Source organism: Heterodontus francisci, chromosome 2 (assembly GCF_036365525.1).
Source record: "Heterodontus francisci isolate sHetFra1 chromosome 2, sHetFra1.hap1, whole genome shotgun sequence".
NCBI classification, from domain to species: Eukaryota; Metazoa; Chordata; class Chondrichthyes; order Heterodontiformes; family Heterodontidae; genus Heterodontus; species Heterodontus francisci.
The window spans coordinates 132,068,925-132,093,885 of NC_090372.1; the positions used below are offsets into that span (position 1 = coordinate 132,068,925).

A 24,961-nucleotide genomic window follows, 5' to 3' on the forward strand; every position below is an offset into this window, starting at 1 on the left:
CCTACTGATCTCTGCACCCAAAATTCAGAAATGTGCTCCCAACAGAAATTCCACACTGAGAGTATAAATTTGCAAAATTAGCCTTCATATTCAAGATCAATTGTGCATTTAAAATTGGAGATTGATAGGTTTTTTGTTACCCAAAAGTATTAAGGAATTTGGGGCAAATATGGAGGTAGGTCACAGATCAGCCAAGATCTCATTGAATGGTAGAATAGATCCAAGGGACTAAATGGTCTACTCCTGTTCCTAAGAAGTTATGAGTCCCAGGTCACCACGTCAACTCAACCAAGTCACCTGATGTGCAGCAAACTGCCACAATTCAAATGCTGAAAAGCATTTATGCTTGTGTAGTAGGAAGCTGCTGCACCTATTTTACTTTCATTTGGCATATCTGTATGTGGTAACATGGGAACATAAATAATTGAGTATGTGTCGAACTGCATGGGTGCTATGTTCTACCTTAGCTCTACCTTAAAATATCTCCCCATGAAAATAGTCAACCCTTGGCATCAGTCAATCGTGGCATTGTAAAGGAGGTGTTATTCAATGTTGTGAAATATTAAAGAGACATGGGCCTTATGGGAAAACAACTGAGAAACTGTTCTTCCATTGGGAAGGGGGAAGAGCCAAGGGAGTATTGTGTAAAATTTCAAATCACATGCAAGTGATTTGGTGCAATTTACATTTTTGTGGGGCAAATTTTGGCCTTTTTTTGAGAAAGCTAGCAAGCAACTCCTTAAAATATTCACCTCTGGACAACCACAACGTGACATGGCTGACAGTCTAACCTGTGACTTCTTTGCTGTTCCTCATTCTTGGACTATTAACTGCGTATGTGTGTAATCCCACGCTTAGCCAGGGTACACCATATACTGAGCGTGTGGGAGCAGCGATCTCTCTCCATTGTGGGTAAGAACTGGTCATCAGGTGCGAGGTGCTCACATTGTTGCTGTATATGGCGCAGGTCTGGCCCATACTCCACTCCTGCGCTGTGGTGGTCACCTGAGCCATTTTCCACTTTATCTGAAGATCCAAAATGGACTGGGTCCGGAGGGATACAATGTACAAACCTCTGGATAAGGGCAGGAAAAATGTACCCATTGTCGCCCTCATCATGATGACCACCTTTGTGTGTGGCTGCATCAAGCTGTTCGTAAAGCCCCAGTTTGCAAACACCAAGTGTGACTACATGCTGAGGTTCTATCTGTGCCCGGTATTGCGAAGGATGGGCCTGGTCACATTGCCGCGCAACGCTCCATTCAGTTGGACTGTGCTGTACCACCTATCCTTCATGAAAAAGTTTCTGCGGAAAAACACCTTTGACCACCAATCCAGTGGTCTGCATGGAATGTCCTCAAGGTTCTATGGGAAAAGGAGATGGTGGATCGTGTCGGATGGTTCCCCGAACAGACTGCCAAAGTCATTTGGCAGAATGCCTCATCACCAGAACTTTCAAACAAGCACCAAGACGTAGCTTGGTTGGTGCTGAGAAGGGTCCTCCCAGTCATATCCTTCCTGCACGCCCGGAGTATCAACCCCTTCATAGAGATGCAGTGGTTTTTGTCAAGGTTCATCCCAAGCAGCTCTGAAACACGGGAGTCTGTGTTCTACAGACTGTTCCCAGGGACGCACACCGAGATAAACATCAGCTGCTGCTGGAGGACCATCAATTCGGCCAAAGACGCTCTTTGGTCTGCCCGAAACTTGCTGGTCTTCCAGCGCAAAGAGTTGTCCACGACCAAGTATTGCAGACTGGCACATTCCGAGGTCCAGGACTACGTGCTGAGGGACGCACTAAAGCTTGGGGCAGCCGCTGCAAAGGGTCAATGAGGAAAGACCACTGTGTAAGGTCCTCCCGCCATAGTGAACTGAGGGGCTGGACCCCTGGGAAACCCCTCGGGCTGTATACACCAAATATGGGTTTTGCTGTAAAATGTACATGGCATGTAACATGGAATGGAAGGGTTGTGAGGCAACTCACTCCTTGAAGAAAACTGATTTCCTTTGCACTTTTTGGAATTGTCAACTTGGTGCTGTTTTGAACTTTGTTGTAATGTTTTTTTTCCACAGATTTTTATGAATAAAGTATATTTTTGAGGGGAGAAAAACGCTTTCCCATTGCCTTCTGTGTGATTGCCCCCCTTATAGAGTGTAAAGGAAGACGTCGTGCTGCAGTTCAGCACCGGTATTGCGGTGCAGCACGGGCGCCTGCCGCCCGATGCCACCACTCAATACACAGGGCATGTGCCGCGAGGGAGCGAGAGAGCGAGCCCTGGGCTCTTCCACCAATCCCAGCACGAGGGTGTGTGCGCGCGGCCGGCGCATTGGAAGGAGGAAGTCAAGCGGGGAGAGATGTACAACCGCAGGGACTCCAAGTGTAGCCTGCACATGGAGCAGGAACTGCCGGGCTGTGTCTACCGCCAGCGAGGAGGGATACAGGTAGGAAAGAACAGCCAGCCAACTCATCCAACTTTACCCTGAACGCCGCTTCATAGCGTGCAGCCGACACACACACACACACACACACACACAGGACTTGCACTGGTGTAAGATCGTCCGAGCAACCAAAAAATATGGAAAGTCAAATCATTATTATTTTTTGTCTTCACGTTTGGAGGAGGCACCTGTTACCTCGGCTGCAGTGCGTTGCTGCCATTGCTGCATAAAGTTCAGTGTGTGGCAGAAATAATTTCGGAGCTCATCTGCAGAAATCTGAATATGCCTCTATCCACATATAGTTCTAGAGAATTTATATATAAAGTTTTATGGGCGCGTTGTGCATGTTATCTTGTGGCGCTGCAGAAGTCCAGAGCACATTATTGCGACTGTCAAAAACTATTCGGAAACAGTAGTTTCTACTGTAGTTTAGTGGCAGCAGTAGAAATAGTCTGAATTATATACCGCTGTAATCTATTTAAATAATTTGGTGATGAGAAACCATTACATGACAATACCATTTACTAATTTTGTTCAGAAACTTACACAAGGTTTTTCACATTCTGGCAGTGGTTGTAGAATTTGCATACTACAGTGGTGCGCTTTTCTCTGGAGCGTGTTGGACTGCTGAAAGTTTCGAGAAACGTAATTTTGGAGATTAGTTGGAGATTTTTTTTTCCCATTAGAATTTCTCACATGGTCAAAAGAATGAGGAACGTTAGTCGAACTATTTTGGGGAAGTCGTTTTAAACAACTTCTGTTTGCATTGTGGTATAGAGAATTTATTAGATCAATAATTTAAATAAATTGTGACTTATAACTGTTTGCGCACAACTGTCGTTGATACAGATTTTCGGACAAATTGGGCAAATGCTCCAATGAAAGAGGATGCTCAAGTTATTTCATTCCTACCTAAAATTTGAAAATTGAAAACGTTCTGCTAAATTAGTCATTCTATAATTATACAGTGCAGGGCAGAGCTGTAGGAGGAACTCATTTATTTTCAAGGCTTGCTATTAGCCAAATTAGTATTCAGATATTTGCATAAAACAATTTTATATATGCAGAACATACCGGGGAGGAGACAGTAATGTAGAAATATTGGTCATTTTAGGTATTGGACGTACTAATAATTTGTTTTAACACATTCTTGTTCTAAATATGCCATTTGTGTTAGCAACTATCTGATGTTGGTCAATGTTGGACCTTAAAATTGTTATTTGGTGATCATCATAATTAATTAAATTACTGGTTTTACGAAATCCAGTTTCATAATTTTTAAATATTAAAGTGCACCAAATGCCCACAAGAGACCAATCACTGATAATCTGCAATCCAAGCAAAAACAGTAACATTATTTCTACCCCACTAAACCTCAACCTTTTACTCCGTGGTGTTTTCAGTTGCTTCAAAACCAGTGTTTAGAACATAAAGTGTTACAGCAAAAGAGTAGCAGCTTCCCACCATTCGTTCCAAATCTGTGGAGCCATCTGCCAGTAAAACAGGAAGGCATGGGTTCCCTTTCTCTCCTGGGCTCGTTTCGCTATTTTAGGGAGATTCACTTCTCCCTATGTAGGAGCTAACTGAAGAAATTGGTTACTGCGACTTCTTGAAGTGAGGGACAGTCTAAAGCTGCTGTTCTGCCCATCTGCTACTATATGAGGTGTATTCATTATTAATCGAGGCAGAGCTGGTGCTGCTCAAATATGCAGTCCTGCTTGGGTAAATGAGACATTCTTCTGTAAATTGCTTCATTTTTGATTGCTGATTGTACAAGTGTCACAAAGCTGACTCAAGGTTCATCGATGCATGCTCAGTAAATTAGAGAGAACATAACTATAGATCAACCAGAGAATGAATTCTGTGCTTCTCTTCACATACAATGACCCAGGGCCATTTAATTTTCTGCTTAATTTTGTTGCAGTCAGTTTGCATTTTTGGGTTATTATGGAGTGGGAAATTAACAATAAATAACAAATTTCGTCAACCTCTGCCTGTAATGAAATTTCTATAAATCTTTGTAATCTGTGAAAGATCAGGGTCTCCCTGTCAGATAATAATGCATAGTTTTTTTTGAGAGTATTTGGACCTGAAGGAAGAAGGGCATATTTTCCATAGCAGATAGTGAATTAGAATAGTAAGCAGTTTCATTATCATCCATCCAGTAACTTGCTACATTATTCCTTTCCCCCCTCACTACAGAGCATCAGCAGAATATGGAAACTGAAGAGGCACAGGACATTTCCCAACTGTCAGGGGAGACAGGTAAATAGAATTTATGTAATTACACCACATTCTTATACAGCTCTCTTTTATAGTGTAAGACACATTTTCTCATATTTTCATTTTTAATGTTTTGTGCTGTGTTATGGGAAGTTAACTATACATGCTCTCCATTATAACACACATGACAGATGAACTCTTATGAACTGTTATAATCAGGGTGGAGAGTATACATGCCATAGACAACTTTTCTTTTTAGATAACACTTTTTTAGGCCTACAGCAAAACCTGAGTAAATCCTTATTCAAAGTATTAATCTAAGAATGAAGTTTATTGTAAAGAGATTCATATTGGTAATATAGATAGAAATGGTACATGATGGATTGAGGAACCTGAGGAAATGACTCCTAGAATTTACTGCATTATATAGAACAAAACAGAATTCCTCCTTTTGTGAGCATGTCATTTTGAGATTACTTCTATATTGCAATCCAACCTTACTGTTGCCCTATTTCTACTTTCATCAAAAAAAAATCAGTAAATAAGGAAGGTACATTTTTCCTAGCAATTTTCATATGCAGAACTTGAAGTTGGTTTTATTTAGCATTCATATTTAATTTGATCAAGAAGTTACTTGAAACACATTTTTAAACTTTAACTAAGTATACTCAATTAATTTAAACTTTATTCAATCATACATTAAGGAATATTAGTACCTTCTCATTGAGGCTTATTTCACAACAGCCCTGGTATATGTTTCTCACAGATGCAGTATGAATGTGAGACATTTAGCACAATTATTAGTGTCACACATCCTCCTCATAACCAGACCACACAATCTGCAACTCTATTCCACATGAGCCATTGAGCTTTTTATGTTCTAAAGTCCTCACACACATTGTGCCACAAATACCACACTCTCTATTTGCGAGTGTTAAAATGTCATTTGCTGCTGTAAAGATAAACTATTGAAACATAAAATAAAATTACAAAACAGTTCACTTTTTGAAACTCTTTACCTTTAAAGAAAAACTGCATAACCTAACAATAAGGCATATAATGTGACTAGCTTAAATTGCTGTTCAGGAGCCTCTCTCACTTCCCATGCAGCAGTTATTCTGCTAAGTCCAGGTTCCTCCCAGCAGCTGCTTATCTTCTGGTCCAGATCTTGTTGCCAGCTGCTCATCGCTCTGTTTAAGTCCTTTGACACAGCCACTCCTTTCCTGGTCAAGATCTTTTTCAGGACATGCTCCTCCATGATCCCATGCAGTTTGCAGGAACAGCATTCTGCAATTTACGTTCCAATGACACAGTCTCCTGCTGGAGTGAACTTTGAAAGCTGTCCTTTATTTTGTAGCATCACTAAAACATTTCTGATCTGCTTTCTCATTCTCGAAGTAGATGTCTGGAAGAAAATACAAAGCAAGACCTAATGTTTAATTTAAAATAAAAGTCAAATTCTTTAACAAACAGAACATCAGTCTGTATTCATTGAACACTAAAATATTAAACTTGGCCACCTTGACTACCCATAAGGGAAAAATACTTGAGTATTTTTCATAACACTTATTCAGTATTTTTCTTCTTCGGCAAGTACATATTCTATGCCACTGTCTGTAATCATTTTTTTTCCTTCCAGCCTACACAATTTATAGGAAAAGAAAAAGAAAAACTTGCATTTGTATAGCGCCTTTCATCATCTCATGACATCATTACTTTTCATAATTAATGTTCAGTGCTGTAAAAATTAAATTATTATATGCTGTCAACAAAAACATTGAGCCAGATTTTGCTGTGAGTGGTGAATGAATGACACCTGCCTTTCGTTAGGCTTCCACTTGTATGTCAGGACATCCAAATGGCCTGGTACCCTCTATAAGCATCTCCTTAACCAATCAGATTGAAGAATAATGAGCAGTGCAGTGTCTAAACCAGGAAGTGTAAGTTAGAATAGTGAATTCAATCCTAAATCAGGTATAGAAAATGGACAAAAAGTAGGGAAAAAATAGGATTAAGAAGACAAGCGATAGAGACAGAAAGAAAAAGTAAAAAAAAGTATTTACATATTTTTAAAAAATGTCTCCCAACAATAATAAAAGAATTGAAAGAAGAAGTCTTCACATTTGAAAAAGTTAATTTCCAGTGTCAGAGAGATTGTTTGGCCATAATTAAGACTTACCACATTGTGGTTAAGAAGGTATTTATACTGGAATGGACAAGCCCTCGCTGTTTGTGAGCTAAGTCCGTATCTATGTCAGTACAGGAACTTCGTGCCGTTCAATTCATTTGAATGGGAGCCGGATGTCGAGATGGTATTTTCACACAGCTTACAGAGAAGCAGAGCCTCTTCAATAACAGCTTCCGATATTTGCATTTAACTGCGCATATGTACTTAGTGGACGTTGCTGTCCAATTTATGCATAAATAGCGGTGAGCGCTGTTTTCCTTACCGTTATTTTCACAGCAAAATCCAGCCCAATGCTGCAGTATCAGTTTCTTAAGTTGCATTGTATTAGAAATGCAGTTTTGTTAAAAGATTGATGCAAGCAAAGGAGGACATGATGCAAGGGAGGATTTTCATATAACCAAACATACTAAAACATATATTTTCTGCTGGGTCCAGTTAGAAGGGAAAGCTACTTTAAATGTTTTTTTAAATGCTAACTTTTCAGAAATTAAAGTGTAAAATTTCCTGTGTGAAATCGAGACCAATAAATTAAGCAGGCACGGGCCTGGACTTTTCCTCTATTAAAGAAGAAAATTTATCCTTAAATACTTCACCATGTTTTCCGACCTACAGCTGAACTCTGAAAAAGTTTTTTAAAATTGCCATTGTTTTTGCCTTTCTGCTGTGAATATGGTGGTATACTGTGGTGTAAACTATCATTTATGTCTCATTAGTAAAATGAATTTTATTTTGTGGTAAACTACTGCAAGCCATTAATTATGTAATTCAGTTTAAAAACTTGTTTCCGGCCTCAAATATGATATAAAATAATACAATCATAAAGGTAAAGAAATGTTGAGGAATAGATACAAAACATCTTTCTTGCTGTTCACCTGAACTTCCCAGTCAGATTACATGAAAGATCCCATGGTAGTATTCAAAGAAGAATAGGGTCGCTCTCCCAGTCTCCTGGCCAACATTTATCCCTCAACTAACACCATCAAATGCAGATTAACTAGAAAACAACAGAGACCACATTTCAAAAATAATTCATTGACTGTAAAGTGCTTTTCCCTGAGGACATGAAAGGTGCCTACATTGATGCAAATTACTTTAATTATTTCAGTTATTTTCTTTGGCATAATAATACAGATGTGAAGAATAAAATATGTGTTAAAGTTTGCACATCTCATTAGTTAGCTTTGGATGAATATTCTTCTTGACTCTAAGGTTTTGTCTTGAGTCACTCATCAAATGTTTCCTAAGAGAAGAAATAGCACCTTAAAGCCTGAAGGCACACCATACACACTTTGGTAGGGGGAAAAGGGATGATAAGTGAAGGTAGACAAGACAGTATGGAACTCTAAAATAAAAATAAAAAATGCTGGAAATACTCAGCAGGTTAGGTGAACTTCTGCCTGACCTGATTATTTCCAGCATTTTCTGTTTTTACTTCAGATTTCCAGCATCCACTGTATTTTGCATTTGTATTAGTATGTAACTCTATCTTTGCTTAGAAATACCATGAGCATTGCTTCATAATTAGACATTTCAGATTTTATTTTTACTTGAATTCAGGTTAAAAGAATCAGTTGAAATCACCTTGGAGTAAATATTGCTTTTTGGGTCAAAAACAAAGCCTAATATTAATTTTCAAAGAATTCAGGTATAATTGGAACAAAAACAAGAAATGCTGGATTCACTCAGCAGGTCTGGCAGCATCTGTGGAAAGAGAAGCAGAGTTAACGTTTCGGGTCAGTGACCCTTCTTCGGAAGGTATAATTGGAATTCCTCAAAAAAGCAATTTGGAAGGAAAATAATACTATAAATACACTATAAATAAATAAATACACAAGTGCCCACACAAAGTATAATGCTAAAAAGATGTTGGCATGTATTTTTGACTGTATCCATAGTGCCTCCAACTGTACAGAACTTTTTTCAGTCATTAGTATCTGATGCAGATACTTGAAGGTACACTTGTCACAAAGAGTTTTATGATTACAAATGTCCTGTTTTATTTTAGACTGTAAAAGAACATATCTGTTCACAACCATTATCACATGACTTTTGACAATTTCAGGAACAACAAAGTCTGTTTTGTTTATTCATTCATGGGACATAGGCTTCACTGACAAGGCCAGCAATTATTGCCCATCACTAAAATCAGATGGCCTCTTTATGAAACAACATCATCACTTTAGAAAGTTTGAAACTCACCTTTTGGGAGTTAGTTGTCAGACTCAGTTGGATTGAACCCTAAAATTAGACATTTATCCACTATTAACACGATTTGGTGTAATTCACATCACATGACCTAGTTGCTGTAAATCAAATTTGTCTTCTGCCGTGTTTCCTTTAGAACAAAACAAAGTTAATTCTAATAATCCGAATTCTTTTGAATTAAGTAAAGGCCAAAAAGTAATGATATTTCAGTAATTGCTTACTGGAAGTATATTTCAGTTATTATAAAATGTGGAATTTGAGCTGAAACATTTAGTTTCTTATTAATAAGTTATGAGAAACCATGTTTAATATAATGTTGTAGTTGCCATGATTAAATGAATTTACAAAATGTAGATTTTTTAAAGTTTCTTAATTGGATTGAGATTACTTTTAGAACCTTGCCACTGTGTTTTTAACAAATGCTTGTATTCATCCAGGTGAAATGCGTGACTTAGGAGTAGGATTCTTCCCATTTTTTCGCCAACTTTTATCAGCATCAGTAATTCTCATGTCTAAAGTAATACAGCGTAGTTACGGGATAAAGCTTTAACTGAAGTATCCCAACAATGGGTAACGATTTCTTCTGTGCATGATATATCGCAAAATGATAAATAATCCTTATTGGGAAGTGTTCACAATTTTATTATTCTCAGCGCATAGAGGAAATCCTCTCCTAATATGTTCTAACCCCAGCTTCAGTGAAGCACTTCTGGATCAGTGTGTTTGTGCGACTTTCCACACTCATTAACTTTATTGGACTCTCCATAATATTGAGTATTCATGCTACATGATGTACAGGGGTATTCTGTGTACTCACTCCAACTAGTACCCAGGTTGAAACTGTCCATGTTATAACTTGAATATGCAGCAAGCAGAGTGGGGAGAGCTTCACCTTATCAGTCTACACTGGATTCAATTCCAAGTCCCAGCGTTAAAAGGACACAGTTCTACCCTCTGCATTCAATTTATTCACCACTGTTACTCCAACTTAATATATGTGAGTATATGTCACATAAAGTTTGCCTACTGATCCTCAGCCATTATTTAGAATAGTTATTGTGGGCCTTAAGATCCCATTAGTACATTTTATTTATGCCCTTCACAAATCATGTCCATGTCTGTTCAGTAATTGGCAGATTTACTACAACAGCAAGTTATATTTATATAGTACCTTTAACATTATGAAATGTCCCAAGGCTTCACAGGAGCATTATAAAGCAAAAGTATAACCATATAAGGCAAAGTTAGGGCAGATAGCCAAAAGCTTGGTCAAAGAGGTAGGTTTTAAGCAGCATCTTAGGAAGAAAGAGAGGTAGAGAGGCAGCGAGGTTTAGGGAGGGAATTCCAGATTTAGGGCCGAGGCTCCTGAAGGCATAGCGACCAATAGTGGAGCAGTTAAAATCAGGGATGCTGAAGAGGTCAGAATTAGATGAGTGCGGATATATCAGAAGGTTGTGGGGCTGGAAATAATTACAGAAATAGGGAGGGGCAAAGCCATGAAGAGATTTGAAAACAAGGATGAATTTTAAAATAATGGCATTGATTGACTGGGAGCCACTGTAGGTCAGCGAGCACAGGGGTGATAGATGAACGCGACTCTGTGCAAGTAAGGATACTGGCGGCAGAGTTTTGGATGAGCTCAACTTTATGGAGGGTAGAATGTGGGAGACCTACCAGGAGTGCATTGAAACAGTCGAGTCTAGAGATAGCAAAGGAATGAATGATAGTTTCAGCAGCTGACGAGCTGAGACAGGGGCCAAGTCAGGCGATGTTACGGAGGTGGAAATAGGTGTTCTTAGTGATGGTGTGGATATGTTGTCAGAAGCTCATCTCGGACTGAAATGTGAAAACAAAGTTGTGAACAGTCTGGCTTAGTCTCAGCCAGTTGCCAGGCAGAGGGATGGATTTGGTAGCTGGGGAACTGACTTTGGAGAAGGGACCGAAGACAATGGTATCAGTCGTCCCAATATCTAATTGGATGAATTTCTGCTTACCCAGTCCTGAATGTTAGATAAGCAATCTGATAATTTAGCAACAGTGGAGGAGTTGAGAGAGGTGGTGGTGAGATAGAGCTGGGTGTCATCAGCGTACATGTCAAAGCTAGCTAGATGCATTCAGATGATGTAGTTGAAGGCAGCATGTCGATGAGAAATAGGAGGGGGCTAAGGATAATCTTTGGGGGTCACCAGAGGCACCAGATGCAGCAGCAGGAAGAGAAGCCATTGCGAGTGATACTCTGGCAAGGATAAGCATGGAACCGGGTGAGTGCAATCCCAGCCAGCTGGCAACAGTGGAGAGGCGTTGGCGGAGGATGGTGTTATGAACCATGCCAAAGACTGCAGAAAAGTCAAGAAGGATGAGGAGGGGTAGTTTGCCTTTGTTACAGTCACATAGGATGTCATTTGTAATGTGGATAAGAGCCATTTTTGTACTGTGGCAGGGATGGAAATCTGATTGCAGGGACCCAAATGTAGAGTTCCAGGAAAGGTGGGCACAGATTTGGAAGACAACAACATGTTCAAGGACTATGGAGAGGAAAGGGAGGTTGAAGATGGGGACAGTAGTTTGTAAGGACGGTGGGGTCCATGTTTATTTTGAAGAGAAGGGGTTGACGGCAGATATAAAGGAGAGAGGGACAGCTCCTGAAGAGAGAGAACCGTTAACAATATCAACTAACATGGGGACCAGGCCAGGAGGGGAAGTTGGGTGCTCAGCAGTTTAATGGGAATAACATCGAGGGAGCAGGAGATGGGTCTCATGGACAAGATGAGCTTGGAGAGGGCACGAGGGAAGATAGGAGAAACTAAAGAAAGGTTCAAGATCAGGTCTAGAGCAGTGGGAAACTTTAGAGCAAGTTTGGTCCAATGGGCTAGTGGAAAGGAGGGAAGCAGCAGAGGCAAATGATCGATGGTCTCAACTATAGTGACAAAGAAGTCCACGGGTTTCCTCGCACTTACTGTTGGAGGTGAGCATGGAGGAGACAATGGAGAAGGGTTTAAGAAAATGTTTTACTGTATAGAAAAGAAGCTGTGCGGACAAAGAAGGTTGTAGGTCTGGGAGGTGGAAGGGGGAGGTGTGTGGAATGTGATACAACAAAGTGATCAGAGATGGCGTTATCTGTGATTGATACGCTGGGAATAGTGAAAACACATCAGATGGCGAGGTCAAGGAGGTGGGCATAACTTTAGGTTGGGGAGTTTACATGGAAGGAGAGATTAAGGGAGGATAAAAGGGCACGTGAGCTCAGAGAAGAGAGAGCATGATGAGTTGAGATAGAGGATGAAATCACCAAGGATGAGAAGTCGTTTTGTGCAGAGGCTGAGAAAGGAAAGCATTGAAGATACCTCAAACAAAACAGCTGCTTTATTGGCTCTCCATTCACCACCTTAAACATTCACACTCTACACCACCAGTGCATCATGGCTACAGTGTGTACCATCTACAAGATGCATTTCAGCAATTTGCCAAGGCTTCTTTGACAGCACCTCCCAAACCCATGAGCTCTTCCTAGAAGGACAAGGGCAGCAGGAACCTGCAAAATTCCCTCCAAATCACACACCAACCTGACTTGAAAATATATTGCCGTTCCTACTTCGTCACTGGATCAAATCCTGGAACTCCGTACCTAACAGTACATAGACTGCCACGATTCAGGAAGACAGTTGATCACCACCTTCTCAAGGGCGATTAGGACTGGGCAATGAATGCTGGCCTTGCCAACGATGCTCACATTCCTTGAATGAATAAAAACAAACTTTTGGTATCTGCCTTCATATAGTTTCCATTGTCTATTTTACTTTTATATCTTGCATTAATTTTGTTCCTTTTGTTTATTATATCAATTATTTTACTTACCTCTTTTTCACTCTGAAATCAATATATTACTTAAATAATAGAATCATTTAAATCCAACCTAGAATCATTCTCTGAAAACTTTGCATCTGTCAAACAAAATATGGTATAAATCAATTCAAACATTTTGACCACATGCATATTTTTCTGATAGTAAATTTATGACTTATGCAATTTACTCTTATCCTTTGGAGGAGGTGGCTCTACAACTATCCCCATCCTCAATGATGGGGGAGCCCAGCACATCAGTGACAAAGATAAGGCTGAAGCATTTGCAACAATCTTCAGCCAGAAGTGCCGAGTGGATGATCCATTTCGACCTCCTCCTGAGGTCCCCAGCATCACAGATGCCAGTCCTCAGCCAGTTCGATTCACTTCAAGTGATATCAAGAAATGACTGAAGGCACTGGATACTGCAAAGGCGATGGGCCCTGACAACATCCCAGCAATAGTACTGAAGACCTGTGCTCCAGAGCTTGCCGCGCCCCTAGCCAAGCTGTTCCAGTACTGCTACAACACTGGCATCTAGCCGGCACTGTGGAAAATTGCCCAGGTATGTCCTGCACACATAGAGCAGGACAAATCCAACCCAGCCAATTACCGCTCTATCAATTTACTCTCGATCATCAATAAAATGATGGAAGGTGTTATCAAGCAGCACTTGCTTAGCAATAACCTGGTCACTGATGTTCAGTTTGGGTTCTGCAAGGGCTAATCAGGTCCTGATGTCATTACAGCCTTGGTTCAAACAGGGACCAAAGAGCTAAACTCCAGAGGTGAGGTGAGAGTGACTGCCCTTGAAATCAAGGCAGCATTTAACCGGGTATGGCATCAAGGAGCCCTAGCAAAACTGGAGTCAATGGGAATCGGGGAAATCTCTCCGCTGGTTGGGGTCATATCTAGCGCAAAGGAAGATGGTTGTGGTTGTTGGAGGTCAATCATCTCAGCTCCAGGACGTCACTGCAGGAGTCCATCAGGGTAGTGTCATAGGCCCAAATATCTTCAGTTGCTTCATCAATGACCTTCCTTCAATCATAAGGTCAGAAGTGTGGATGTTTGCTGATGATTGCACAAAGTTCAGCACCATTCGTGACTCCTCAGATACTGAAGCAGTCTGTGTAGAAATGCAGAAAGACCTGGACAATATCCAGGCTTGGGCTGATAAGTGACAAGTAACAGTCGCGGCACACAAGTGCCAGGCAATGACTATCTTCAACAAGAGAGAATCAAACCATCTCCCCTTAACATTCAATTGCATTACGATCGTTGAATCCCCCACTATCAACATCCTGGGGGTTACCATTGACCAGAAAAACTGGAGTAGCCATATAAATACCATGGCTGCAAGAGCAGGTCAGAGGCTAGGAATCCATGGCAAGTAACTCACCTCCTGACTCCCCAAAGCCTGTCCACCATCTACAAGGCACAAGTCAGGAGTGTGATGGGATACTCTCCACTTGCCTGGATGGGTGCAGTTCCAACAACACTGAAGAAGCTTGACACCATCCAGCACAAAGCAGCCCGCTTGATTGGCACCCCATCCACAAATATTCACTCCCTCCAACACTGACGCACAGTGGCAGCAGTGTGTACCATCTACAAGATGCACTGCAGCAACTCACCAAGGCTCCTTCGACAGCACCTTCCAAATCTGCGACCTCTACCACCTAGAAGGACAAGGGCAGAAGATGCATGGGAACCCCACCACCTAAAAATTCCCCTCCAAGCCACACATCATCCTGACTTGGAACTAGATCGCCGTTCCTTCACTGCTGGGTCAAAATCCTGGAACTCCCTTCCTAACAGCCCTGTGGTTGTACCTACCCCACATGGACGCTAGCGGTTCAAGAAGGCAGCTCACCACCACCTTCTCAAGGGCAATAGGGATGGTCAATAAATACTGGCCTAGCCAGCAATGCCCACATCCCATGAACAAATAAAAAAAAATGTAATTATTTTAAGAGTGCAAGACAATAATCAAAAACTTGATCCAGGTGTCTTTCGTGCTGATCACCTGGAATTCTTGTTAATGCAACAAGATTGAAGTCAATATCTCACTGAAAATGTTTGGATATAAGTGAGTTGAGAACATGAATGCTGTATTTAATGTAGTATTAAAAATACATGGACACACATTACTGGAGAAAAATTACAGTTAATGTACAGATGCATTCTTCTCTCTTAAATGCACACATCTGTCATTATTATTGCTTGATTATTGTAACCATATCCTTTTTACATAGGGAGTAAGGAAGCTCTTTCTGTAAATGACCAACCCGAACAACTAGAGCAGATGCCTGTCCCAGAAGATCTTTCCACCAGCTCTGGGAGCCAGAACATCCCACAGGGTGAGAGGGTCATTGGTAAGTGCAAAAACTTTAGAATATTTACATAGAATGTACAGCACCAAATAGGCCATTCAGCCCAACTGGTCCTTGCTGCTGTGTATGCTCCATATGAGTCTCCTCCCATCCTGCTTCATCTAACCCTATCTCTTAAACTTCTATTCCTTTCTCCTCATGTGTTTATTTAGCTTCCCCTTAAATATACTAAATATTACTTTAGTATTACATATTATGCTAGTCATTAAAATGAATGCCTTTTCAGAATAACAAAATATTATTTGAAACTCTTCAAAATAATTAAGTAGTTCAGATTGACTACAGTTTGGCTAGAAAATGAAATATGGTTTAAATAAGAAATCTACAATATAAAAGAAATGGTTTAATATGTGTAAAACGCTTAATAAAATATTCTATATAAAATAGAATAGAATCTTTTAAATGCTTCAGAATAAATCGAGCCTGATGTTATATGATATATCTTGAACATACTCAGAGTACTTCTGCTATTTATCGAAAAAAATAAGAAAATGTAAAGACTTTTTTGAGTAAGGTTGTGCTACATTCCCCCTTGGTTTGTAAATCTAGGGCCAGATTTTATTCCAGCAGCTAGGCTCGAAGGTGGGGAGAAATCCCGCCTGGGCCTTCCATCAGACCCCCATTGCTATCTCACAGTGGGCAGCCAATTAACTGTCCGCATCAGGAACGCATCCCTTTAAGAGACGAGTTCCTTCCTCCAGAGCTGCCGGCAATCGGAAGGCTGACAACTGTGCAGTACCAGCAGCGCCACTGAGAGCAGTGACCACTGCCAGTACTGCAGGATGTTGGAGACCCCGGGAAAGGTAAGTAGGGTCGGAGTCGCCGGGACCATTCACGCAGGCCCCAGCAATGGGGTAGAGGTGTTAGTGAGGGTGGGGGGAGTCTTCCTGGGGGGTGGCCATCGCTGCTGGTGGTGGGGGGACACTCCAGGGGCCCTGGATTGCCCTAACTAGGAAGGACATCCCACTGACCCTGTTAGGAGGTCGCCAGACATTGCCTGGTGGGCGTCTCCACATGGTAGCAGGCCCCTCCGTCCTCTGTAAAATTGGAGTGGAGGCAGAATGAGGCCCTTAAGTGGCGGCCTTCCTTGCCCTGGGCAAAATGGCACACCTTGCCATTTTGTTTGACCCCCGCCTTCATTCCCATCTCCGGCAGGATAAAATCCTGCCCCTAGCGTGCAACTGAGTCATACAGTGAGGATGGTCCCAGATTTGATTCTGGTTTGTGCTGAGTATACTGATTTCTGCTGGGGGTTGTTATAGGGGCATTACAATTGACATCCTTGGACTAGGAAGGTGAAAACTCAAGCAGGGTTTCCACTAAGTGGTGATTCCTGCTGGAGAGCACACTTGTGTAGGCAAGTAAGGACAGGTTTGAGTTCAGTTGTGATGTTACCTGAGGTGAAAAAGCCTGCTGACACTTGCACAACTTGGGGCAGCCAGATTTCTGGAATTGGTCTTAAAACAGATGATAGACATGTCATAAACCCTGCTTTAGGTGTCACCAGGGATGTCTGAAAAATCATCTGACCTAAAATGCTGTCGGATGTCTTTCAGGAATCCTTAGGGCAAAGGACATAGTCCTGTGAAATTGGTTCTTATTGCTGCTGTTTCTCCTTATCTATCCTATCAAATCCATTTATAATTTTAAGCATCTCAATTAAATCACCCCTCATCTTAATAAACTCAAGGGAATACAAGCCAAATATATGCAACCTGTTCTCAGACTTTAAGCCCTTCAAGAAAAGGAAACTTTTGTAGGGCTGTAGGGAACATGCAGGGCAATATGATTGATTGGTTGGATAATACTTTCAAAGAGCCAGCACAGGCATAATGGGCTGAATGGCCTACTTCTGTGCTGTATGATTCTATAATGAGCTCTGATATCATTCTGGTGAATGTGTGCTGTATCCCCTCCAAAATCAAGAATATCTTTCCTGAGGTGCAGTGCCTAAAACTGAACACAGCATTCCAGATGGCGTCTCACTGAGGTTCTGTACCATAATTTCCTCCCCTTTGTATTCCAACCCCCTTGAGATAAAGTCCAACATTCAATAAGTTCTTTTGATTATTTTTGTACTTTTGCGCTAGCTTTTAATGATTGGCATACTAAAACACCTAAATCCCCCGTTCCTCCACAGGTCTCGGTCTCTTCCCACTAAGAAAATATTCAGATCTGTTGTTCTTGAATTTTCATTAAACTCCATTTGCCACAGTTTTGACCACTTGCTCAACTTGTCTATGTCCCTTTGTAACCTCTTACCCCCATCTACACAGCTTTACGTATTGTGCCTCCTAACTTAGCTTATCTGCAAATGTGGATATACAACTCACAATTATTCACCAAGTCATTGATAAATATGCTGAAAAGCTGAGACCCTAGTTGTGATCTCTACGTAACACCACATATTACATTCTGCTAATCAGAGTATATTCCCTTTATCCCTACTCTCCGTCTCCTACCTCCCTATGTAGGATCATAGGAACTGTTAGATGAAAAAAGACCAAGGTCCATCTAGTTTGCCTTCTACCAAACTGATAGTCACATGATACAAAAATAATAGTCATTGACTAATCAAAGCAATCAACCACTATTGATTAATCTACAGCAGACTCAGACATGAGGTGAGTGGTGAAAAGCTTTGAGAACCATAGGTTCAAAGTTACCTGTACCTTCTAAGCATGCTACACTTAAAAACCATTTCTCAAATCACTCAACTATTGCATTCCAAAAATAATACTTTCTAAAAGAAATCAATCTAATTTGCATTTGAATGAATTAATAATGTCTGCTTCCATCATCTTTCTAAGGAACTGGTTCCATAGATTTACCACTCACTCCCTGAAAGAATGGCCTGATATTTGCAGGGAGGGTATGGGGGAGCATGGTTGCATGGGTGAAACCCAACAAAGCTGGGATGTGGAGGCAAATTTAATGCCAGGACCTCATCAATCATCATAATTGCACTGTGGGACACTGATTTAAATATCTTAATGAAGAGGTGGGATGCTCACACTGCTATAAAGATAGCAGCAGACATGTATGCACCAGGTTGGAGATGCATTTCCCATTTTTATTATTAATTAATTTACCACAGACAATGAATTAAATTAAATTTTTCACCCTACCTCAACCCTCTCCTGCCCAACATGGGCAGGCGGGGGTGAGGGGGGGAGGGTGGTTGGTGGGGGTGGATGGTTAAAATCGAGACTAGTGTTTCTGAAGATTAGTTTTGAATGACACAAGGCTAACTCTAATTCCATATGCTTCTGCTTTTGTTAATAATCTCTTGTGCAGAACCTTATCAATTGCCTTCTGGAAATCCATGTAGACAACACCCATAGTCACTGTCCTGTCCCCCATGTTAGTGACTGCCTCAAAAAATTCAAGCAGATTAATCAGACATGACCTACCCTTCATAACTCCATGCTGGCTTTTATTGATCAGCTGTTCCTCATCCAAGTGCTCAGTCACACTGTCTCTGATGAAAGATTCCAGTCACTTCCCCACAACTGATGTGAAACTGACAGATCTGTAGTTTCTTGCTTTCTCTCTCTTTCAATAATGGAGAGTCATTTGCAATTTTGCAATCCAAAGATTCCAGAATCTAGGGAGCTTTGGAAAATTGCATCTGCAATTTCCTGCTCTATTTCTTCTAACACCCTGGGTGGGAATCATCAGCTCCAGGAGATTTGTCAATCAGGTTAATAAATAGATTCTTTTTTTGGAGAACCGTTGCAAGTTTTTGAAAAAGCAGATTGTGCAAGAAGAGTTAGGAGGCCCAAGGAGAGGTTTTGTAGCCTTCATCTGTCAGAAATGGGGCAATTGTGCCCTACAAATGGTGGGCAAATTACTGAGCCAACTTTGTGTACTCAAAAGTATTTTTTAAAACCCGTTCTTCTTTTTCATAGTATTTTAACTCTCCTTTACTTGTGCTTGTAAGGAAAACTGCACTGTGACATTTAAGGAGATAATGCTGTGTGAATAGCATCTTCATGGCTATGATTCATGTTTTATCATTGCTGGTACAGTATAAATTCCATAGTTAAGGACAATATTAACGTGTTTCACTTATTTTATTCACTACATAGACTTTTTAAAAACTCCCACCTGTTGCAAGAACCATTTTTGTGTTTCACCCCGATGAGAGGCAATGGGCAGGATTTTCCCTGTGGGCTTTTGAACCCCGAATGTAGGTCAGAAGCCGGCATTGTGTGGGAATCACTCTTGATGATTTTCCCCAGGGTGTCCAGTTAATGGCCAGCAGGCAAGTTTGTTGTCCAATTAAGGATGGCGGGAAGGCTCTTGAAGCTGGAGGGCCAATTAGAGGCCTTCCAGCTTGAAAGGAGCAGCAGGATGCAAAGGAAGGTAAGTAAGGGAGATGGCGCTTCAAGCTGAAGGCACCCTCTCTCCAACCTTTTAAAATTTTAATTAAAAAATGGGATTTGCAGCCAGGCCACCACTGTGGTGAGAGAGCCCCTCTACAGGTCAGCCTATGGCTGCTGCAGCACCCAGACAGGCAGAGAGGGCCTCTAGGCCTGCCTGGAGCGCTGGCCCCCCATTCAGCAGCCAGGATGCAGCCTCCAGGCACCTAAACTGGCCCTGCGCCTGTGGGAACCTGGAGGCCAACTGGAAAATCCCGGTTGGCATCCTTTAAATGGCCTTAAGTGGCCTTTAAGGAGCTGTATGAGTGGGTAGCCCACACCTGCCCCCCACCCCACTTCCCACCACCACCATTCTCGGCCCCAGCGGGGGCTCAAAATCCTGTCCAATATATCAGGTCAGTTGCAGGCCCCAATGCCAAGCCATTTCTGCACAGTGGGCTGATTCAACAACACAAGGACGGGGAATAGCAATCACATTTTTGCTTGTGAATGCAAATCTGGGGTGAACTTTTAGTTTCCCACTCCATATAAGCCAAGTATGCAGCAGCATCCAGTCCATTTCTGTGCAAGAATCTTGTATTTGTAGTACTTTGTAGCAGTACAAAACAAAACATTGAAAGCGTGTTCAAAAACTTTGAGGAGCTACAAATCAACAATTTACATTATTTTTACTGCCTTATTAACAATGCCACTGGTTTGTAGTTTTCATAGAAAAATGAACAAAATTGTGGAATATGATCACCAAAACACAGGTAAAAATGCTGGAGTCCGTATGACAAAAAGGGAATTTTATTTATTTGTTCAGCATAAACCAAACCTCTTATTTGTTGGGACTGAAGCAAATATAGTACAACACAACTAAATGTTTCAAAGTTTAGGCTACTGGGAATGCAGTTAGTTAGAACCCTGTAATTGGCCTCACAACCTAAAGTCCAATTCAGACCAGAATGATAGGGTCTCCCTTCTATAGTTGTAAGAATACTACTGAAATGAATTTAGGCAGTCTGAATCGATTTTCTAGTAATCTCAAGTCTATAGTTAATTGTAACAATTCAATGACAGTTGTCAGTAGATTGCCAAATACACAGAAAAGCTTCAAAGGAGGATTCTTTCAGGAAGTAGAAATATCATGTTTGGACAATAGGGGTTTCTCTTCTACATTAAGGTAAAGAAATATTATTGTGGAACTAATAGAGCAAGTTATATTGTGCATATAATGCTTGCTACAGCAATATGCTTGTTTTTTCTCCCTTTCCTTCTTAAACCTTCTCTTTGATATCTTCCAGTTCTGAGGAAGTATTTATTTATGCCTGAAATGTCAACTGATGTTTTCTTCATGGATGCTGCTTGACCTGCTGAATGTCTGCATTGTTTTCTGTTTTTGTTTCAGATTTCCAACATTTGTAGTATTTTGGCTTTTTGGCTACAAGTATAGAAAATTCTTTCTCTAACACTGAAAATCTACACCTTGAGAAGAATAGCATTTGCCCTAAAATCCATTAATTTTTCATTCTTTAGATCAAAATAAATACTGAAATATTATAGAGTAGAAGCTTCTCATCAGCAAATCTTGTGTACAAGCTCCTGTACTACATTTGGAATTGCTGCAGTGCCCCTTAGTTGTTGCAAGGGTTCATATTTTATGATTTTTATGCAGGTGTTAACCGATTTATTGTGGATGAGTTAATGCTTATTTAAAAAATAATGAATACAGAATACAACACAACAAATTAAGCATTCATGTGCATGGAATTTCCGCTGTAATTTGCAAAAGAAAAGCCTTCTGTATATTTTGGAGCAACAGATCAGATGTAATGCATAATTTTTGAAATTGTACTCCCAGTCCTTTTTCATGAATGCGTATTGAGAATTCAGCCACATGCTGTCCATGAATTTCATCTATTAAAATGAATGAATGGAAAATCCTGGGTGTGGATCCCCAAATTGCTGGTACATTACTGGTGGGAGAGGTTCCCTGCTGGGAATGCAATTTCACAAAATTATCTGAAAAATCTGTAATAACTCATAACACTTTTTGGCTGTCCAAAATAAAAATGTGCCAATTGGTTTTGGCATAGATGACAGACATTTGACCTTAAATTGTGCCTCATATCTCCTGTAATTTATACAGCAAGCTTCACTGGTCTGGTACATGACTTAAAAATAAATGCAGTGCAAGCAAAAAGTGGCAAATAACTAAACAGGCAGAACACATTCCACAACAACCTTGCATTGCGACGCAACATTTTCAAATATGTCACTTGACACCCAAACTCAACATCATCTTGTTAAAGTGATTTGGAATTGCGGAAATACCCCTTGGTTGTCTCAAGAGTTCATATTTTATGATTTGCATATGGGAGCACACATCAGGAATTCAGGATCAAAGATCAGCGAGCCATAGGATTTTTCCCCAATTAAAAAAGATGCACTTACATCTGCACCCGAATTCTCACTGTGCACTCTCATTGCCTGCAAGCATTAATATTAACCTAAAGATTTCTTTAGCACACTTTAAAACTATTGTTGACTTCAGTATTTATAAACTAAGAGGGTGAGTTTCCGTGGGGTTTCTCTCAATTGATCGTCATGGCTAACAATGGATAAATGAGAGTATCCTCATGGAAATTCTGCCCTCTAGTTTTTGAGGTCACATTTCTATGGTATACTGCAGGATATTAACTGTAGTAACAGTAGACGCTGCTTATTGTGCAAATCTGTTGTTACGACCAGTTGAGGCAGGAATCTAGGGCTCCCTTCTCAGCCTCTTCCTGGTTTGGCCGTAACAGTGTTTAATTTTTTAAACGCCATGTTTTTAGTTTCTCTCAGTGAACCCTTGCTCACTGCTCTCTAATTGTAATGGCAAAAAAATCAACTAGACAGGTTTTCTCAGATTTAAACAAGAAAGGTGTAAGTTTATTAACCTTAAAACTCTAATTCAATTAAAGCAATTAAAAATACACAGCCCAACCATGCTAGCATGCATACGCGATAAACACACATGTAAATAGAGACAGAGGAGGAGAAAGAGGGGAAAGGTTTGAAGTAATAGCTAGAGTTCAGTTACTAGCTTTGGGTTTGATGTAAAGTCTTTGATTGAAGTTAAGTCTTGCAGTTCTCATTGGGGCCCAGTGCACACTTTCAAACTTGTTTCACTGGTCTTCTGTCTTGAGGCTTGAATTACTTCCATTGCTTGAGAGAGAAAGAGATAGGGAGAGACCTTCCTTCATTTTGGTATTCAAAAAGTAGTCAGTTCCTTTCTGTGTGGCACAATTCAAACAACCCCAGGTTGCCCAGCAGGTTAGTCCTTATTTGGAACAGTCTTTCCTGCGAGGTTTGTGGATTTCCCCCAAGCTTACCAGACACTGTCAATGGGGGAGGGGAGGTGGAATGCTGGCTCTTACACATTCAATGTCTCTTGATCAAAATCCATCTGGCTAGTTGAATCAGAGAGGCACTCCCATTGTCTTCTTCCTGCAACTGTCTTTTGGAATGCAAATGTGCAGCCATGTTTTCAGCCACTGTTGTGGTCTTTTTAAAAATGTTATTTCAAGTCCAGTAGCAGGTCAAAAATAATGTCCCATATGATGAAATTAATATGTTTCATTTTTTGGCAGGTGTAGTTTTCATCACACCTCCACATCCAGCAGAATGAAATGTGATATTGGGAGAGCATTTCATTGTAAAACTAGAAAGAAGAGAAAGTATAGGAAAACACACATGCGTTTCTCTCATTCATTCTCATTCATTCAGAAATCCTATAAATTGTTACAGCCTGTCTTTCCTTTATAGCTGTGCTGTTTTAAACTGCCCCTTTTCTCTTGAGGTGGGTCTGAGATAGTTATATGTTGCCCAAAGAGATTTGAAGTTTCTTCACTACTAGCCTGCAATATGTTGGGAATGGGCATCCCAATAAACATGTGATTTTTGGGGAAGTTTGCAATTTGCACATTTCCATGACTGCCTAGGGTGCCTTTGTTCCCGTTGAGGTCTGCAGGGGGAGGATTAGATTTAATTAGCCCTGGTTTGGAGTTCTGCTCATGAGAGTTGGCAGTGGGTGGATCCACTCTGATCTCTCTTTCAGTGTTTGGATGAGTCATGCTAGGGCTTTTCACACTAGGGTATGTTTGGTTCCCTTATCTCCTGACTGTGGGAGAGGGTCTTTGCTAATCTTCCCTTTGTCCTCTGGGATACTCCTACTTGCAGGTATTTGTCCAGATTCCACTGCACTCCGCTACAGTACTTGGACTAGGTGAGGCATCACCCTCACAGTTTCTCTGCCCTCTTGAGGACTCTCTTTATCCCTGCAGGTTTCTGTAAATGCTGTTAGAAACTCTGGTGGGGTTCCTCTGGTGACTGCATTTACATCGGAGGATGTGGGGTCTAATCTTTTCAACATTTCTGGGTTGGCTGACCAGACAGTAGGGGTTTCCCTTTGGGAATCCTCTTGGATCTCCTTTAATCTGTCCTCTTTGTCCATTCCCTCTCTAACGTTTTTCGATTCCTGTGCTTGTCTGTCCCCTTTTCTTCTCGGCAATGGTCCCTTACAATTCAACAGCTCTCAGCTGGAGGGTCCTCCAAATGCCGATACAGGACTTAGGGGTGCAGATTTCAGTGTAGGTTGGGATTTCCCCTTAACCTGGCACATGTGGCATCATGTACCTCATCAGTACCTCATTCTTTAAATAGTAGCAATCAGAGACTCCCACTGCTTCAATTTCAGTCTGTGCAGCCTGTGCTCTCTCAGTACTGGGTCAGCTCACTGAGCCTCAGCTAGGGAACATCCATTTAATCCATTCCCTGAGTCCTCTAACTTTCCAACGAAATCTCAGACAGACAGACCTCATGGTCATCTGCCTGCAGTGTTAATTCAGTCTCTTCTGGGGGAGCTGGTTTGATCATGGCCTGATTCACTACACATTCAGGGGAACTGCAGGGGACTGTCTCCTGCCACTGCCCTGTCTCTGTGACCACCTGTGGTCTCTCTTTCACTACTGGGGAAACTATTACCTTTGCCCCCGCCAGTTCATTACCTAGGAGCAGGTCAACCCCCTCCCCAGGCAAACTAGGGACAATCCCTTCAGTCACCGGTCCCGAAACTAGGTCGCACTCCAAGTGCACCTGACCTAAGAGTACAGGCATACACTGCCCTCCAACACCATTTACTACCATTCTGGTATTTACTGCACTCTCTGGAGGAAAGGTCAGGCCTTTTCCCAGTAAAAGGGATCGAGTGGCCCATGTCTCTGAGGATTACTATGGGCTTGCCTGCCCCGCTCGAGGGGTAT

The 24,961-nt window shown here is 41.2% G+C and overlaps 1 protein-coding gene across 7 annotated transcripts in view; it reads left to right on the plus strand.

The window, feature by feature from the left end:
- The first annotated feature begins 2,188 nt into the window (after positions 1 to 2,188).
- Positions 2,189 to 24,961, plus strand: part of ikzf1 (IKAROS family zinc finger 1 (Ikaros)) — a 103,811-nt gene continuing 81,038 nt past the window's right edge. For 4 of the 7 annotated variants that reach the window (XM_068010849.1, XM_068010870.1, XM_068010882.1 and 1 more), the window contains exons 1-3: positions 2,189 to 2,442; positions 4,642 to 4,704; positions 15,151 to 15,270. In XM_068010849.1, coding sequence (XP_067866950.1) covers positions 4,656 to 4,704; positions 15,151 to 15,270 — 169 coding nt within the window. In that variant the 5' untranslated portion in view covers positions 2,189 to 2,442; positions 4,642 to 4,655. Of the gene's footprint in view, positions 2,443 to 4,641; positions 4,705 to 15,150; positions 15,271 to 24,961 lie in introns of those variants that run through there. The other 3 variants (XM_068010878.1, XM_068010880.1, XM_068010879.1) reach the window with 3 other exon arrangements.